This window comes from Corvus moneduloides, chromosome 1 (genome assembly GCF_009650955.1).
Source record: "Corvus moneduloides isolate bCorMon1 chromosome 1, bCorMon1.pri, whole genome shotgun sequence".
Classification (NCBI taxonomy): domain Eukaryota; kingdom Metazoa; phylum Chordata; class Aves; order Passeriformes; family Corvidae; genus Corvus; species Corvus moneduloides.
The window spans coordinates 22,119,525-22,137,386 of NC_045476.1; the positions used below are offsets into that span (position 1 = coordinate 22,119,525).

General features: G+C 36.9%; 1 protein-coding gene across 1 annotated transcript in view; it reads right to left on the minus strand.

Moving 5' to 3' along the window:
- Positions 1 to 354: 354 nt before the first annotated feature.
- MALRD1 (MAM and LDL receptor class A domain containing 1) overlaps positions 355 to 17,862 on the minus strand; it is a 240,940-nt gene continuing 223,432 nt past the window's right edge. The window contains exons 36-40 of the mRNA XM_032092895.1: positions 11,739 to 11,821; positions 11,560 to 11,650; positions 3,200 to 3,275; positions 1,486 to 1,542; positions 355 to 767 (exon numbers count right to left, since the gene is read on the minus strand). Coding sequence (XP_031948786.1) covers positions 660 to 767; positions 1,486 to 1,542; positions 3,200 to 3,275; positions 11,560 to 11,650; positions 11,739 to 11,821 — 415 coding nt within the window. The 3' untranslated portion in view covers positions 355 to 659. The remainder of the gene's footprint in view (positions 768 to 1,485; positions 1,543 to 3,199; positions 3,276 to 11,559; positions 11,651 to 11,738; positions 11,822 to 17,862) is intronic.

The window sequence follows — 17,862 nt, forward strand, 5'->3', positions numbered from 1 at the left end:
TATCAGTAGCACTGTGGTCAGCACTGCAGAACCACAGAGCTGACCAGAGGGAAATTTGTTCAGATATAACTATCAAGGCTAATATTAAAAATATTTTTTAAAAATAAGTGCATCTACTGGTATGTCACATAGATGAATCACATGCTGAGCTGATATTCAAATCCATGATTCATGACCACTCTCAATTTAGTTCGATATGTTTCTAATTTTATAAAGACTTTTCTTTTGCTTCTGCATCTTGGAACACTAAAAGAGTCGGTCAAAATCCCTTTCTAATGCAAAATTACAGAATCGTTTAAGTTATCATTTCTCAAATAATGGACATAAAAATATGATTCCCAAACCTTAAGAATCTGGATTTGATTAAACATTTTATTAACATACTAGAATTTGAACTGCACAAATGTAAAATGAATTCATGGTTATAATTATCAATCTCTTTCTGCACCAACAGAAATTACAGAAGACTATATATAATTATATTTTACTTATGTATGGATTTTATATTAAATATAAATTTACTTTCTGAACATAATTGTTTTAATAAAAGTAATTTTGTGACGAGTTATTAATTCATATTGCAAATACTACAGTATCATGACACTTTCAGATTTTATAACAAATCTTTAGGCAAAGTTATAATCAATATTGATCCTGTTTTATGTTTGTGTTTTCAAGGAACTGCATAATTCCTCCATGTCTTCTGCTGCTACACCATAGAGAGGATTTGGAAAAGAAGTATCATTCACATCTTCATTAAATGGATACTAAAACAAAAAAGAATTATATTTAAAATCCAAGTAATTAAATTAATTTTTTTAAATGCACATGCAAATGGCTGTAGCATCATTATAGAAGTGACATATTAAAAGAAAACCATAAAATCGCTAAATATTTTTAGACCAGACTTTCAGCTGATCAGCATAGCTCCACGAAAACAATTACCTACCACATGCACCTGATCAAGTTATTTAACCTACTTCTGTATCTGTTTCCACCTTTTTTCCCCTTGTCTGCAGAGTCCTTGCTCTAATATACATTTAGAATTATTTTAGGGCAATCTGAATACAATAGTGTAATTGCATTGGCTCGCTAATTTTGGTACATGGTATTGTAATTTCCTTTTATTCAAGAGAATGGTTCTAATTTCCTTGAATGAGGAATGTACAAGAAAATAGGTAATATGAACTCTTCAGGTAAGGATTTCAAGAATTCTAAACATTTTCTTCAGCATCTGCCCAGACTGAAACGTTTTGAATTAGTGTATGGTGTAACAAGTAGCTATGATGAGCAACATTAATAAAATTGTTATTATGAGGTCGTTGCCAACCAATTCAGTCCCAGTAATCTTTCTCAGATTCCCAGAGGTGCTAACGTTACAAGTAGCAATACACCATTGACTTTAAGCGATATTTTTCCCTTTCCTCTGCAAATGAACTTCCTTTACTAGCCCAACACATACCCTAGAAATGTGTTATTACATACCTCATGCCATGGAGAAACACTGATTTGAACGGCAGGCGAGGTGGCATACCCAGGAGGCTATAAAAAGACAAAAACTGCTTCAGAATATTTTTAGTGAGCTGAAAATAATATATTCTGCCATGTGGTGCCTGGGTAGCACACTCTATGGATCCAAAATGACGAGGCAGTATTATGAGCAAGAGCGTAGCTATGCTAAGCCCACATGGTTTTGGTGTTCAGAAAGGTTCAGAAGAATTGTTCTTTATGAAACTCAAGAGACTCCCACAAGTGCATAACTTGTGAGTATTCAGCTCGAGATAAGAGCTTTTGCTCACAGTTTGTCATATCTTTTGATTGATGGTATACCATTCAGATTTAAGTCTCACCAGACTTGGAGAAAACTCATAATTCCTGTTTTCTTTTAAAAAGAAGAATTAGTGTAAACATGTATTTTCCCAGTCTCAGAGAAAATAGAGGAAATTCTGATACATGGCTGGACTTCAATCACAATGCCTGGGGCCGTCTTCCATGAAAATGTCTCTCCCTACTCTGTGCTTCTGTTTTTCAACTTGCTATTAAATGAAGCCTGTCAGGAATCTATTTTTACTAAAATAAAAATGTCCTGATAAATTGGACATGATTGTTATGGGAATGTTTCCAACTTGGAGCTCTCACAAACTCCAACCTAAAAGTGAATTCATTTGATCTAATGTCTCTAAAATCAGGTGTAAGGACCCTTTTATAGAAAGTAAATGGCATGTCATAGTTAATCCTATTCAAAGCTGCAGTAGAATCTTATATTATTGACTGTGCAAAGAACAAGGAAGTTTTATTTTCTATTTCAAAGCAAGCCTAGCTCTTCCAATGCTAATAAGGGTAGTATCAAAATGAGGGCAGGAAGGATACTTTAAATACTCCAAGGTTCTTTGTCTATATTATTTTAAATTATAAGCAAAATACCAGAGATATCTTCATTTTAAGTCAATCATTTATTTCTTGTTAAATGTAAGACATGAATTTTAGATATCATTGTAATTTGATAATTAAATCTTGCCTTTAAGTCTTTTGCTGCAATATGTTCACTTTTCTATACACAATTTATTCAAAAATTTCTTTGTTACTCTATCAGTCTCTTAATTCTGATCAGCAAATGGTACTAGGGAAATCTGTGACCATTCACTTGTTTAGTGTCAAGGTGAATTTTACAGTGATGGGAATTGTGATGTACATTTAAGGTACTGGGAAGGATTCTAAACTGTTTTATTAAAGTTAAGTGAGTGTGGGAAGGCAGCTTGGCTGCTGAATTATGCATTTTGTGCTTTTATTGTTGTTGGTGTGTTTCTGTTGTTGTGTGTTTGATTTTTTGGATGGTTTTTCTTGGTTTTTTGTTTGCTTGTTTGTTTTTTTCCCAGATACAAAAGGAGACAAGTCCCACTGAGATTCTTCTTATCTGTGTGTGGGTAAATATTTAATCCAAACCACCTTTTTTTTCCTCCGAATCACCAGCCCATAGTCATAATAGTTATAAATATTGAAATGTTGTCAAAACTGATTTCAAACATTCTCATGTTTTCAAAATGCACTGGAACTGATCTGAGTACTGAGTCAATTTCTAATTCTCACTTCTTTTATTAAATAGCATTCACTGAGGGACTACACTCTTTTAATAGAAAACTATTTGAGGACTACAGCCTCACATTTTTCTGCACATATAGAAGCAGCTGTTGCTACTTACCTTTACTTTCCCAGATGAACTAAGGTCTTTGTACAATGGATTGGCAAATGAAGAAATAGCAGTTTCCTGCACTTTCCTTGAGAAGTCAAACAAAAAAAAGAGGAAAAACACCCACTATATCACACAGGTTGTCAAAGAACAAAGCAGTTTAAGGTTGAAAAGACTGGACTCCAAAAAAGTAGGTGGCTAAATACATTTACAACTGAGTTCTACTGAAATTAATGAAATTGAACCAATATTCTGTATAAATAATATTTAGGTTAAAATAATAATTTTCCATTTGTTGCTCCTAAAAATATATATGCTTTTGGATGTGCATAGAACTATTTAGTATTAATAAAATGCATGTATAGTGCTATATATTAAATATAACATATTACCGTAAAAGTTGCATTGCTATAATTTGTGTGCAAGGGATGAGATCATGTTCTTTCTGTGTTTTGCTATCACATTGAAATTCAGCTATTAACATGGTCTTCGGCTCCAAGTTCAAGAACATTTTAGTTATTTGTTATAAGTACTCCACTTTGCAATTAATTGGAAAAGAACTTGTATTTTGGGTCAAAATCATCAGCATCAGTTTTAAAGCTATAGAAGCTACCCATATCTTTTGCTACAATGCCAGGAATAAATAATCACTTGAGGTATTGAAATGCAAAATTTTCATTAACACAATGCCTTAAACAATTTTTAATAGATTAATAGGACTAATTTTGCCATTTATGGGTCTCATGTCCATTACCCCATCTAGAGGTTTAAAGATATGCTTTCCTGATAGAGGTCTTCACATATCCTCATTTTTTTGGAAGCACTTATGACGTGTGCAGTTAAGCAGAATGGGGGTGGAATTTGCAGCCTAGATCTAAATTTTTTTCCCCTGTAGATGACTTGTTGCCAATATTCCACAATGCTTGAAATCACAGAATCATTTAGGTTGGAAAAGAGCACTAAGATCACCGAGTCCAACCTTTGACTGATCACCACCTTGTCAGCTGTACTAAGTGCCATGTCCAGTCCCTTCCACCTCCAGGTTTGGTGACTCCACCTCCATGGGCAGTCTGTTCCAATGCTTAGCAACCATTTCTGTGAAGAAATTCTTCCTGATGTCCAACTTGAAGTCCCCTGGCACAGCTTGAGGCCGTGTCCTCTTGTCCTGTCACTTGTTGCTGGGAGAAGAGACTGACCTGGCCACAACCTCAGGCAGTTGTAGAGAGCAATAAGGTCTCCACTGACCCTCCTTTTCCCCAGGCTAAACACCTCCTGCTCCCTCAACTGTTCATCACAGAAGTTGATCTCTAGACCCTTCACCATCTTTGTTGCTCTGGACACTACAGCACCTCAAAGTCTTGTAGTGGGAAGCCCAGAACCATCAAAGCTGTTCCAATACTATATAAAAAGCAACAGATATATTAGTTAAAATTACTGAAGAATGAATCAGAAGCTAATCTTTGCTTTTGAAGAGATGCATTTAGTTTTTTGGGATTTTTTCCACAGTTTTTTTTATGAATAAGAGCATATGCCTTGTGTACATAGAAATCTGTGCATGTACAGTATTCTAAGACAAAAAATTTCCCTAAAGCTTCCCATCAATCTTCATGATGGAGAAATAAATTTTCTTGTATTAAAAAGTGTTTCTGTTCCAAAGCTGCTCCTACAGGTGGTTGAAGCAGTGTCTCCCTAGAAGCTGATAGACAGGCTCTATGTTACTGTGGTAGGCAGGACTGAGGGGACAAGAGTAGTCACAGGAGCACAGCCCATGGAGATCTTGGGAAGGGAAGCTGCTCCTCAGTGGGAATCACAGAGGAGAACACACTGAATGATTTCTTTTGCAAATAATGAAAACCAGAATGGCTGCTTGGGAGGAGAACACAAGTAAGGTACAGGAATATTCTACCTTATGAATTAAATCAGTGCAAGAAACTAAGTTTGGGTTTTAGTCTAAACCAGACATGTTTCCCTAAAATTTTTCACAAGACTGTCAGAAAGTAATTGCTTCTAATGCCAGTCTCATAATTTATTTTGATTACCTGACACAACAATGGGGAGGGCTGAATATTTGAACCTGTTGATTTTTTCATTTGATTTTATCTTAACTGTAATAAATCATGATATTCTGATTCATTTAGTTAGCTTAGTGAAGCAATGATATATTAGATTATTTATATATTAAGCCTTTATTTGCATCCCAGTTCTCCTGAATAAATTCCAGAAAATGTGTACAAAATTTACTTTTTACTCTAAAATGAAAGCATGGCTCACAAAATCTGAGGCCAGAAGCAAACTCAGATGAGAAGTTTTCAAGGAGATTGGCTCTGCTTCTAAACAAGTGCCCAAAGGGCCAGACTTGCATGCCTTAATTTTGGTGTCTCATTTAGACATCACAAACCAACTGTATGGCCTAAAAGCATGATACGGAATTAAACGAATCAGTTCTGCTTACAGTCAGTCAAGACACTTCCAAAGGGCAACCCAAGTCACACAATCCTCAGTGTGAAGCACCCTTACTGTGCCAATAGCAAACGGTGAGGGTACGGACAAGTCTGATTCATCACTTGCTCCTCCATTCAACTGAAGCAGTTTGTGCAAGACCTATATACAGCTTTTTTGGGCAAGAACATGCTGAGAACTTAGGTCTGTCCTGAGGGCAGGAAAGTGCTGAACACAGATCTCCAGCTTCCTCTACAAGGAGGAAAACTAACCAGAAGGATACTGTGCCAAACTGTGGGCACCAAAACCAGTGCTGGCCAAGTTCTTCCAACAGCGTGTTTGTGGTTGCTGTGCTTAGTGCTGAAATCAGTCCTGTCTATGTCTCAAGCATTAAAATGGATTTTTAATTCAGCAGATTTCAGGTGCCCCCCCACTCTAGATCTGAATCATGAAATGTGCATGTATTGGTCACCTAATCTTAGGGATAATGGGAATTTTATGGCCAAAAATATGGGCGCTGCTTGAGTTTATGCACCACGAACTTAGGTGGAAAATGAGTCTTCTTAAGTTCTCTCCTGTTCTTAAGAACATTTTTGCCAAAGCAGGGCTTTGAAAGTCACCTTGAGCATATTAACTTACACGTAATTTATGTTACGCATGCACACAACATATATAAACACATAGATGCATACATATGAATATGTTTATGCAAACATATATATTGTTACCCCCTGATTGTGAATGCAGCAAGCAATTCTTTCTAAGGGGTATCAATAGTTATCCTTAAAATTTCAGAAATGTTTTCAAATTACTTAAAAGACCTTAAAGAATATGCAAGTGAAAATTTAATCACGTTTATACAAGTGCTGGAATCTATCAATTGGATGAAGTGGTAATTGCAGTGAAAAAGGAAAAAAACAAAGTTAAAAAAAGTGAAAAATACTCAAATAAGTGTGTAAGGTAGTTTAGAGAGAACTGGGTTTTCTAACATAACCAGAAATACCACAATAGGAAAGGAGAGGATTAATCATCTTGGGTTGAGGTAACATAAGGCATAGTTTGCTAAGCTCGTCTGCATTCTTTAGTAGCAAAAACTACTGCCTTGTCAGAGGTTTCTCCAGTACAATTTCACAAAGATAGGAAGAAGTTGTATGCTCCACAAAATACCCACCAGCGTATAAACAGACTGCTGAGTAACATAATTCTTATTAATGGAAAATTAAATATCTAGATTTCTTTCTCTTTAATTCAAGAGCTCATAATTTTGTACTTTTCAATGTACCTTCCAAAGAAAAACCAAATCTTTTATACAAGACATAGATTTTCATGAAATACAGTACTAGAGGAATGCTTATCATGTGGTTCATAACAATGACAAAATCCTACTGGGCCAAAGATTTAATTACAATTAAAATACTAATTAAAATAAATCCTTAAAAAAAATTTTAACGATGTGCTAAAGCTCCAGTTCTAAACAGAAACTAAACCCCAAGATCTTAATTTCTGAAGTGTATTTAAAATCTTTTCAGCTAAATTTAGGTTTGCTGAAGTAGGCTATATTTTGCACATCCCATGAAAGTAAAAGGAGGCATGATGCAAGGAGAGACTTTCCAAAAGCTGCATCTAAAATAATGTACAAGTCACTTGGATGTTTGATTCGACTATTAATATGCTGTCTGGGTTTCTTAAGTCTGTACTTTGTACCTTTTGAGTCATTTTAGGGAATATTTTTTTTAAATCAGTCCTTTGCAACTTTCATCTTAGTGATCTTGAAGGCTACAGACTACAGGGATTGGCTCTGTTTCAGCATGTTTCCTCTTGTTTCTATGCAATCATTCCTATGTGTGGTGGTCATGAGATGTACATCTCAGAAAAACTGAAGACTTCTGACTACAGTACTCATCCTTCAGAACAAAAATATTCTGCAGAAGAATGAATGGATTTGGGTAGCAGCATTAGACTAATACAACAATTCCCAAACAACAGTTATGGCTGATGCTTCCAAATTTTGGTTTACTTTTTCCCATAAAACTGCACTTTTTCTCCCATTATACATGAACTGTATCTGTCTCTGTTCCAGTTCACAAGCTGAAAATGATTCAATAAATGTCATTATACTATCATTCTGTTTATCACTTTGGGATGTAGGAAGAGAGGCACAGCCAGCAATGACCTCTGGCAGCCCTTCAAATCTGTTTGGAGAGCTTCCCTTGGAATACACCACCCGTTCCTCCACACCAGACCTCCAGAAGGGTATGGCCTAATTGCAGAAAGTCTGGCAAGAGCAACTGGGAATCATCATAATTATAAGTAAACCTTAACTATGGAGAAAGGCAAAAGCACTGAGCTTCTTTAGCCTGAAAAAAGCAGCCTGTAAGGAGGCATGACAACTGCCTTCAAGAACAGAAAAAGCTTCTACAAGGAGGAAGGGAATGATCTGTTATTGTCCATAGGGAATAGGAATGAAATTATAAACAGACATATCAGTAGTTAGAAAACAACTTTCTAACTGTAAACTTCTTTCTACCCAAGGTACCAATATAGCCCGAGGATGCCATCAAATTCATGTTCATAGAGGTTTTTAAATGCAAACTCAGGAGTGATACAATTGAGTCTGTGATGTGGCAGGATGAAAAATGGCCTCTGTGGGCCCTTTCTTCCCATGATTTTCTATCATTTTAAAATACTTTCTTGGAACACCTCAGTTTTTCACTCTTTTGCTTGTGTGACAAGATACATTGCTGATATGCTCTGGAAAATTTAATGTACTGTGTTCATTAAGATTGACAAGACTGATAATAGCTGTGGTACATTGGCCTTGTAGCTGATGGCACAGATCAAGAACAGGAAAAAAACAAACTGAAAGGACCAGGGATGTTGTCTGCTTTGGAGGCAACAGCAAAAAGGCATAGCTTGGCTGGGCAGAAAGTTAATTACTTTTCATACTCTCATATTTCAAATTACAATGAAGCATTAGAAGGCAGCTGCAACAAAAAGGAAGCTAAAATGAAGCTTTTCTTTTATTTGGTCAATAAGGACAGATGTCACTGATGGAGTGGAGTAACTGGCAGCCTTCCCTTCTGGATTAGGAAACATCATCTCTATAGTGCAAACAGGAATGAGAGAAACTCATAAGCTTCCCTGATTTGGGGTTTCTGGGTTACAAAAGGTTCACATATCCCCAGCTGGGGACTGGGAAGTATCTGGCATATCTAAATGCCATCATGGTAATGAAGTACGCTGCTGCCAAGCCATGTAAGGCTGCTTTTGTCCATCAGGAAGTAAACTTACATGGTGACTTCCAATAACTCCCGCTCAGTAACGGGAGCCTTTAAAGCCTGCAGATCAGAAATTAAATTCGGCAAAGGAGATGGAAAAGGACAGAGCAAAGGGGAAGTGAGGCATCCTTTCTGGGTTGAAAGGAAGGGTTAAGGCACTATTAATGTTTCTAGAGAAGAAGAAGAAGAGGGACAAATATGAATTAGGTTCTCACTGCTGTTAGTGACAAATTTCTAACCGACAATTGCCTGAGGGGTCCCCAGCCTAGCCCTACTGCCTCCTACCAGGTTTTATGATTAAAAAAAAAGAGTTATATTGGACTCTTGAACTTCTCCAGCTCTTGTGCACATTTCTGTACTATTTCCATTGAGACTTAGATGGACCTGCACACCATTTTAAGATGTTGTGGGAGCTAGCACCTACAACTCCTAATGTGCCTCTGGAGAGCCACCTGCCAATGCCTGCATGGGTGGGTCTATACCAGTAAAACAAGAGGATACTAATAGAAATTACATAAAAACAGCTAGAAAATAAATCTATCAAAAGGTAGTAAATACAGCTTCAAGTGCGAGGCAGCTTCCCTAGAGTGACTCTAGTGCCTAATGACTTTAAGAAAACTACATGGGTCAGGAGGGCTAAAAGCAGACACAAGAGAAAACTAACTGTAGGAAAGTATCATTTATGTGCCAGTAAATTCCTCTCATTCATCAAATCCCTTAAAAAAAATTAGGAATAAAGTCTCACTCCTCTGTGTGGTGCTGTCACATTGTACATTTTACAGACTTACGTAAACACAAATCACTTCTTATTATAAAGTCTTATCCTAAAGATCCAAACTTCAGTACAATACCATTGGCTGCATTTTGACTGGTCCCTTCTGGTTAGTGATTAAGCAGTTCAGGAATAACTTGCTTTAATTTACTACTATGTTTCCAGCTGTGATTTTTGTATACCAAATCATGGCAGCCACTATGTAGTTGAAGAGGAAGAGGTAAACTGCCTGGATGAGCTTATCTTCTCAAATTCAAAGTTTCGGATTTCATTGTTTTCACAATTTCAAACAAATTGCCATTTATTAGCTAGATTATTTCTTAGCAAGATGCTTATAAAAAGCATTTTAACTTACATGTTGAGTCAACTGTGATTAAAAACAAGAGAAATAAAAAATTTTGTTTGTAGTGTGGGCAAAATAATTTGACAATCTCAGTTTCTAATCGACAAAACTAGTAATCACAAAAATTTCCATCATCATAATTTACCTTTATGGAAACTCCAAAGAAAACAATCAAGACCTCAAGCTTTGTTCTGTAAGCTTGTCCAACCCTGTCTTTCACAGCTCTAGTTCTCTGCATATCAAGGCTGTGGTATATTCTTAGAGCCATACTAAGAAGATCCTCATTCATCCCTGTTTTAATACATACCTAATAGGACCATATTGTGTAGCATCATATTGCAACAGGGTAAAAAAAAGACTGCTTTTTTTAAGCATATAATTACAAGAGAAGAAGAAATATTCCTTAAATACAGATATGTGGGTAAAAGAGATGTGAATGGCAGTGCAGTAACCTTTAAGCAGACATTTATTCAAGAAAAAGGTAGGAGGAAGTGTTGAGAGCACAGGAGAAGTAGTGTAAGAAAAAACAATATTTTTAAATTAAAACACCATCAAATATGTTTTGAGAAATTAACCTTTTTCTTCCCAAGATAACTACTGAAATCACGAAAAAAAACCCAAAATCCTGCAGCTCTTACAATACAAGTAATCTTGCAATTCTGAAGTGCTTTTCCATATGTGTGCCTTAGCAGGTTGTATCAATGTGAATGAATTAAATCTTAAAGACACATGAAATCAGATAAGGAAATGTTATTCCTGCTTTAAAGAAGAGGAAGGAGATATAAGGAAAGCAGGTGAAGCTATGCACTCAATTAACAGAAGCCCAACCAATAAAGGTTCCTGCTTCAACATTTTGCTGCTGTGTCCATAGACAGCTCTACCTGTCAGGGGAGCATGCAGAGATAGGAGACATGTCAGCAGCAATAATGTCCGGGCAGGAGACTGCACAGTTTAGTAGATACTTTGGGAGATAACAACATCCTCAAAGAGAGGAAAGTCTATAGCAGAGAACAAGTTTAAAGGAAAAGAGACAGCTTTGAAGATGAACTCTGGAGAAGAAAATGAAGGGTGAGGAAAATCTAGCAATGCAAAAATGGACAAGAAAACGCACAACAGGAGTTGTGTGAAGCAATACAGAAGTTAGAGAAAAGCAAACAAAAAGAACCTCTTATATTAGGGAGGAGAGAAAAAGCAGAGCTTATCAGAGGCATGACAGGAAGGGCTTGTAAATACATCTGTGAAATAGTGAATTGTCATTTGAAGGCATATCCTAAAAACCTCTGTATTTTATAATTTAGGAGTACTCATACAATGCTCTAGTCAAAACATTCTAGGCAATCAAGTCATTGCTCATTGTTTCCAGACTGGGTCCACTAAGGTCAGCTTTTGTCACAAAGTTATGTTTTCTGCTTAGTGCTGCATATGAAGACAGATTGTCTTCAGGGAAGATTTAAAAGTTGAAACCAATGAGACTGGGCAGTTGGCCATTGCTTTGTGCCATATTTGTGTCTGCTATACGCAAAATAAAAGTTTCACTTACTTTTCTGGCACTTTTGTCTTCAAAAGAAAATATAAGGCAGCAGCTGTAATTTTAATCAGTAAGAAACCGATACCCAATCCAATCCAAATATCTGCAAAATAAGAGCAATCAAAGACAGAAATAAGTAAAACGAAAGACTCAAAGCATGAATTGAAAGATATTTCTTTTTACACACCTACCATTTTGTAGCAGACTTGAAGTTGGAGACTGAAGAGGCGTAGCACTTATGTGGCAACGGTTTCCTTTCCATCCTTTTCCACATCTGTGAATAAAACAGGAATTTTTGAAAAAGGGAGAGAAGAAAGGATCAGAAACAGTGATGAGCACAGAGGAAATGCCAATGTTTTGAGCACTTTTGCCAGAGACTAAAGATTATCCGGGAATCACAAAGAGCAGCATCAAAGTTAATATAATGGAATGTAAGTGAGAAATACACAAAACAAACTTAGAAGAGAAGAAAATAAAATAAAACTCAGTTCAAAGACTAGAATTGGCTTTCTTGTCCATATTGCCATCGTATTGTTCTCTCACAGCAAAAGAAATTTGACTAATTTCCCTGTATCACCCAGGTGAGGGCTAAATACATTTCCGAGTTGAGGAACTGGGACCCTAATGTAGAGAAAGACACAGAATTAGATATGAGAAAGATGTTTTTCTCTCATCACCTAATTTGGCTCTCTTGTTTTTCCATTTTTTTGTAAAAATGATACCTCTCCAAAAAATGCCTCGTCAAAGCCAAAGCTACACTTGACTGGAGCCATGTAAAATTATTCCTAAGTTTCTTTTTGGTAAAATCCAGTCTTGATTTGAAGTGACCAAAATACAAAATATCTGACACAAGCTTTGCTCTTTTGATTTACACTTGTTGCTTAATAGTTAATCACATTAATCAGAAAGGTCTGTATCAGTTGTCACTTCAATTTGCCTCGATTAAGCCTTTGTCTACTTGCTTTTACTGTGGCCTTCTCTCTCCACCAGAAGGAAGGGACCCTGGACACCCAGGTGAGGGTCAGCTGCCTTTGCTGAGACACATGTGGTTTGGGGAATCTCAAACTGGCTGCAGTGTAAAGGGTTATCAGGGGGATGGCCACATACCGACATCTGAATTTCAGGCACCCCACATGATGGAACTCCACCTTGAGTGTACTGATGGAATGACTTCTACCAGCTTTCCAATTATATATGTATGGCTGGTGATGTATGAGCTTCCTAAATTTTAAACTTTTTTTAGAAGGGACCATCAGAAAGAAGTGATGGTAGTAGTCCAGTTTCAGTCCTACGAATGTCAAATGCATGGAAAATTCATTTCACTTATGATTTCTGTCTTTACAGTTTCACAAACTATTAATGTGGGCTGGAATGTATATCGAGATGCTTTCTAACTGCAACACCACAATTTTTTTCCATAGTCACCAATTTTTAAAATGTAATTTTGAAATTGTGGTTTCCTCTCCTTAAATATGTAGTGAGAAACTTCACATATACACAATTAAGTCTTTAAATTAATGTTATTTAACTTGAACATGTGAGAGAGGACTTCCTGCTATTTGCCATAGTTTAGCACAAGGTATTGGCTACGTGCCTTACCCTAGCAGTTGCACACTGAGTTAAACCAGGCATTTCAGGAGACGAGTGCTTCATTTTCCAGAAAATGACTTAAGAGTGGTGGATGTAGGGAGAGGGAGGGTGGCATGATAGGAGCAGCAAGAATCTGCAGCTGCAGTGACAATTAGAATCCTTGAAAGATCAGGGCATGTCAGAAACCAGATCGATATCCCAGTTTCAGACATGACAGGAGGGTGACTTCACTAAAGACCAAAAGAGACTGATGCACAATTTGTTGCAGTTCAATGTCTGATTGAAAAACTGTGGCCAGAGACAATGGCATAAGGGAAGTACCAGCCCTACTCAAATGCAGTGGGCAGGGAGAGATTTTACTTAACACATTTACCCCACAGATGGGTTTTCTGTGGTTAAAGGGTTATCTTGTTCAAGGTTAGTAATTGATATAGTAATGAATCTTAGCTTTAGAAACTGGAGCCAGTAGCATATTCTGACATGTTAACTTTAAAAAAAAAAAGGTATAATTTCAGCTGACAGCTCTGGCTGATCTGGACACCCATCGTATTCAGTGACTGAAAATACCTGATATCTTCAATCCTCCTTCTTCAGCATACTACAAAAAATCATGTCATTCATAAGCTGCTTTTTTATGCAGACTGATGACATAAAAATGTCAAATTGCAGCTGGGCTCATACCAGGCTCTGTGGATCCATGTAGAAACATTGCAATCTGATGGTAATCACCCATCAAAAGAATTTTCTGATTGCTTTCAATTGTATAATTTCCTTTCTCCCTGTTTGCCAGATTTTCTGTTGAATTAGATATGCTTTTAACCAAAATTGGCCTCTTTCTTGTCACTGCAGAACTTACCTGACTGTAAAAGAATGAATAAGAAAACAGATTTGCAGCTGTGCACAAGCACTACTCAGAGTGGCAATGAGAGGTGCCATTTGCTGGTTTGGAGGCACCAGGGCATAACTCACCTCAGGGCTGCAAAGAGGTAGTTCTCATGAAGCAGATGTGTGTCCTGGTAGGAGTACAGGAAAGCTCTACTACACAGAAATATCTAAATATATATTCATATGCTGCACTTCCATTTATTAATGGAATATTTCCACGTATTCATGCTATGTTTGAATCGTGGGTAAAAAAGTTAAGCATCTTTTAGTTTGTCTTCCTATACACACAGGTTTTATAATCAGCTACAAACTCTCTTGGGTTGGCCATTCATTCCTCTTCAAATCTCTGAATGCTACATGACACACACCACTTAGGAATCTGATGTCAGACTATCAATGTGCAATTTTGGCTAGTGAAATGATTTTCCACTGTGCCCATCTAGGTTGTTACCATAAGTGTCACCGACATTGCTTGGGAAAAAAAGGGGGGTAAAAATGGATTAAGGTGGAGCAAAGATAATATCTCTGGATAAGTTATATCCAGATATTATCTCTGGATAATATCTCTTGGTAAGCTATAAGGACAAATTCAAAAACAAATAGATGGGAAAAATATTGTAAAGCATGAAGCATGGGAACTATTTTATAGGGAGAGGGAGGAGTCAAGGCAAAAAAAAGACAAAGATAGTAAAGACAACATAGCTAACCTTAAAGACCAGGATAGAAAAGGAGTGCTAAACAACAAAAAAATTTGAAGAGTGAGTGTATCAGTTGGTTAATTGCTCCCACATGTATCTTCACACATTAATTTATCTGTTATTTTTTAACTTTGACAGGGGATCTTAGCAATCATCCCTGCCACTGAGGTAAGATATAAGACTGCTCAAAAAATCTGAGTTATAATTTGGAGAGTCATTCAACTCAAGATTTCTTTTTTTTTGTTACTAACAAAATTCCATCTTCTCAAAAAAAAAAGAAAAAAAGACAAGAAAAAGTAATAGTTACAGCTAGTTTAGAAGCCTGCAACTTTCAGTGAGGGTCCAAGAAAAACATGGGAAAATTGCTCATTAATATCCTTGGCTCTCAGATGATACAAACATTGCCTCTGGCTTTTAATGAAGCCAAGCATTTCTGTGCCCAGAATACAGGGAAGTTTGTCTTAAATATTCAAAACAATCTTGTTTCATAGATGTCTTGCAAGATTTTTTTCCTTTTATATCTATCATCTGTAGAAACTCTAGCTGATTACAGTGATAGCTGTGGTGGAGAAATCACTCTCTAACTTGAGAGGAGAGAATAAAATGAGATTTCTGGTACCAATATCTGCCAGTAACTTAGATTAGAGAAGATAACAGTTCTACAATATGAAGGCAAATAAAATATAAATATTTTTTATCGAACTACTCCAGTTATTTCACTCTACTAGAAAGCTGAGGGATACTTTCAAAACAAACAAATATTTTAGGTATGGTCTTCTATAGAGTAGTTGGAGGTTTTGGTAAGAAATCCAGAAGATTGAGAATCTTTTACAGGTTTGAAAATGCTATACCACTATATATGATTTTACATTTAACAAAATCCAGAAACCATTGCAGGCAATAACCAGCCAATCAAACTATTTTAGAAGCTATGCAAAACTTACTTGACAAAACACAGAACCTATTAAGAAATGAGGTACATGTACCCCCTTCTGTGAGTCTGACTCCCCAGAGCCTTCTGCCTGTACAGTCTTTTGCAGCTGTGTAAGCTGGGTATTGAAATGATGTTCTTGTCATCTACTGACTTTTCCTGTAGGCTTCACACTCTGTCCAATGCATGAAGTATGAGGCAGTTGATACAACACTGGAAGAGTCCCTCTTTTCATTGAGGAATAAAATAAAAATATTGGGAAAAAAAGGTGGTAAGGGCAATCATGCTATTAGTATACAGTGATTTTGAGGAGATGGATGAGGTTTGCTTAGGTGTTTGTACTGAGGGCACAGAATACATATTTCTGTGCTTTTGCATTCACAATAAAATAGTCTCAACCCTCAGACCTGGTCCTTTGACTTACTGCAAAACTGTATCTGTGAATAACAGTAATAATACCAAGCATCTTTATAGGAAAGCAAGTCAAACTTCACTTTTGTACTGTGCAATCCTTGAGAAAATCAATCCTGACATGAACTTTAATTACTCTAACAGCTCCAGGTAGGTCAGAGAAGCCTTTGCATGCACCCAAGAGATGACTCACTTGAAGTCCGGATAATGAAGGAGAACACTCTTAACTACCCATCCACTGCTGTGCATGGACTGTACTTCTGGGAGGCTGATAAGTTGCTTCTTCAAAGTGAAAATTACTTTTCTCTCTAGATGAGAGCAGCCAATGCTGTTGTGGTGTAAGGACCTTACGGAGTACAGATCAACCATGTCTATGTGTTAAATCTTCATTAGCAAGATAATGGGGGTTTTGAAGAGCTTCCTTAATAATCTTCTGCTATTTTATTTTTAAGACAGACAATTCTGAAAATACTCTGAACTTATCTCTTGAGCCATGAAGCTGAAATTCCACATTATTTATGTACAATTAATTCCCTTGGACTAATGACATCTTCACTAATTAGCAGCACCACATTTTACAAAAGTGTTAAGCTTATCTGAAATACACATACAGCCATTGCAATCCATTTAGACAGGAAACTCCTCATAGTTGAAACAGGAGGAGCAACAGAGAAAGACAGATGAAACAGCACTTGAATACTTCCATCCCAGTGCACATCCTAATCTATCCTGCCTGACAAAATGTCTTCTGCTATTAGCAAGTTCTTATGGAAAAGTCACCCTGGAAGGGAGAATGTTAACCCTTCAAATTTGCTTCCAGTATTTCCAACTCACTATTCCCCATATACATATTGGTAATGCAGAGGAAAGAACTTAGCATTGCCTGTGTTGCTGCATCTAGTGCCTGAGGTTGTGGCTCATCTCGCTTGGAATGAAAAATAAAAACCAGACAAGGTTTCTGTTGTTTTCCATGTTCAGTCAGGACAGGTTTAATCCACAAGAACATGTCTGCTTGATACACTGCTTCATTTCAGAATATCCAAGCACACCTCCTTTTCCTATTTTCATCCGAAAAATCTGTTATACAGAAAACCTAATCTGTTATGTCTTGTGTACATTCAGAGTGACCAAAAGTTATTCAGCCAAATATTTAGTGTACATGGTATTAACAGTATGTAGATTGAGGCAGTAATACATGGGTGATTGTAGTTATTCCTCTGAACATGACTGTACACCTTGCAATATCCTTTAGAGACTGTTCTTATGAATCTGCTACAATGCAGTGAGCCAGTACCTTCTGTGTGAACTCAGATTTGCCATTGCTGTGTATTTGCTGTTTATAATACATTACAAGGGCAACATTACACATGAGTGCTGACATTATTTGGGAGCTGTGCCATGTATGCCTACATGCTGTACAGCTGCTGTATTGCAGTGCAGGCTGCTCCAGGAGTGGTGTAGGAGGATACAAGGGAAAAAACCCACCAAAACCACAACTCTAGTTCCTCACAGAAAACAGAGACTTTACATCTCTCTGCTATATCAGTGTAGAAGTTTCTCTGCTCACTAGTCTTTGCAATCAGTACTATGCAAAATAAGCTTCACTAGACTCTTGATGAAAACAGCAACTCTTCATTCCATTATGAAGGAAGAAGTAAACTCTACTTCAGCAAAGTAGTTATCCTTTTGCACACATACTCCAAAGATCCCCAGATGCTGTAAACTCCCAGTAGCACTGCAAGGTAGAGAGGAGCAAGAACTCTCCATAACTGGTCGTAAAAGAAAGCTAACTAAACTTCT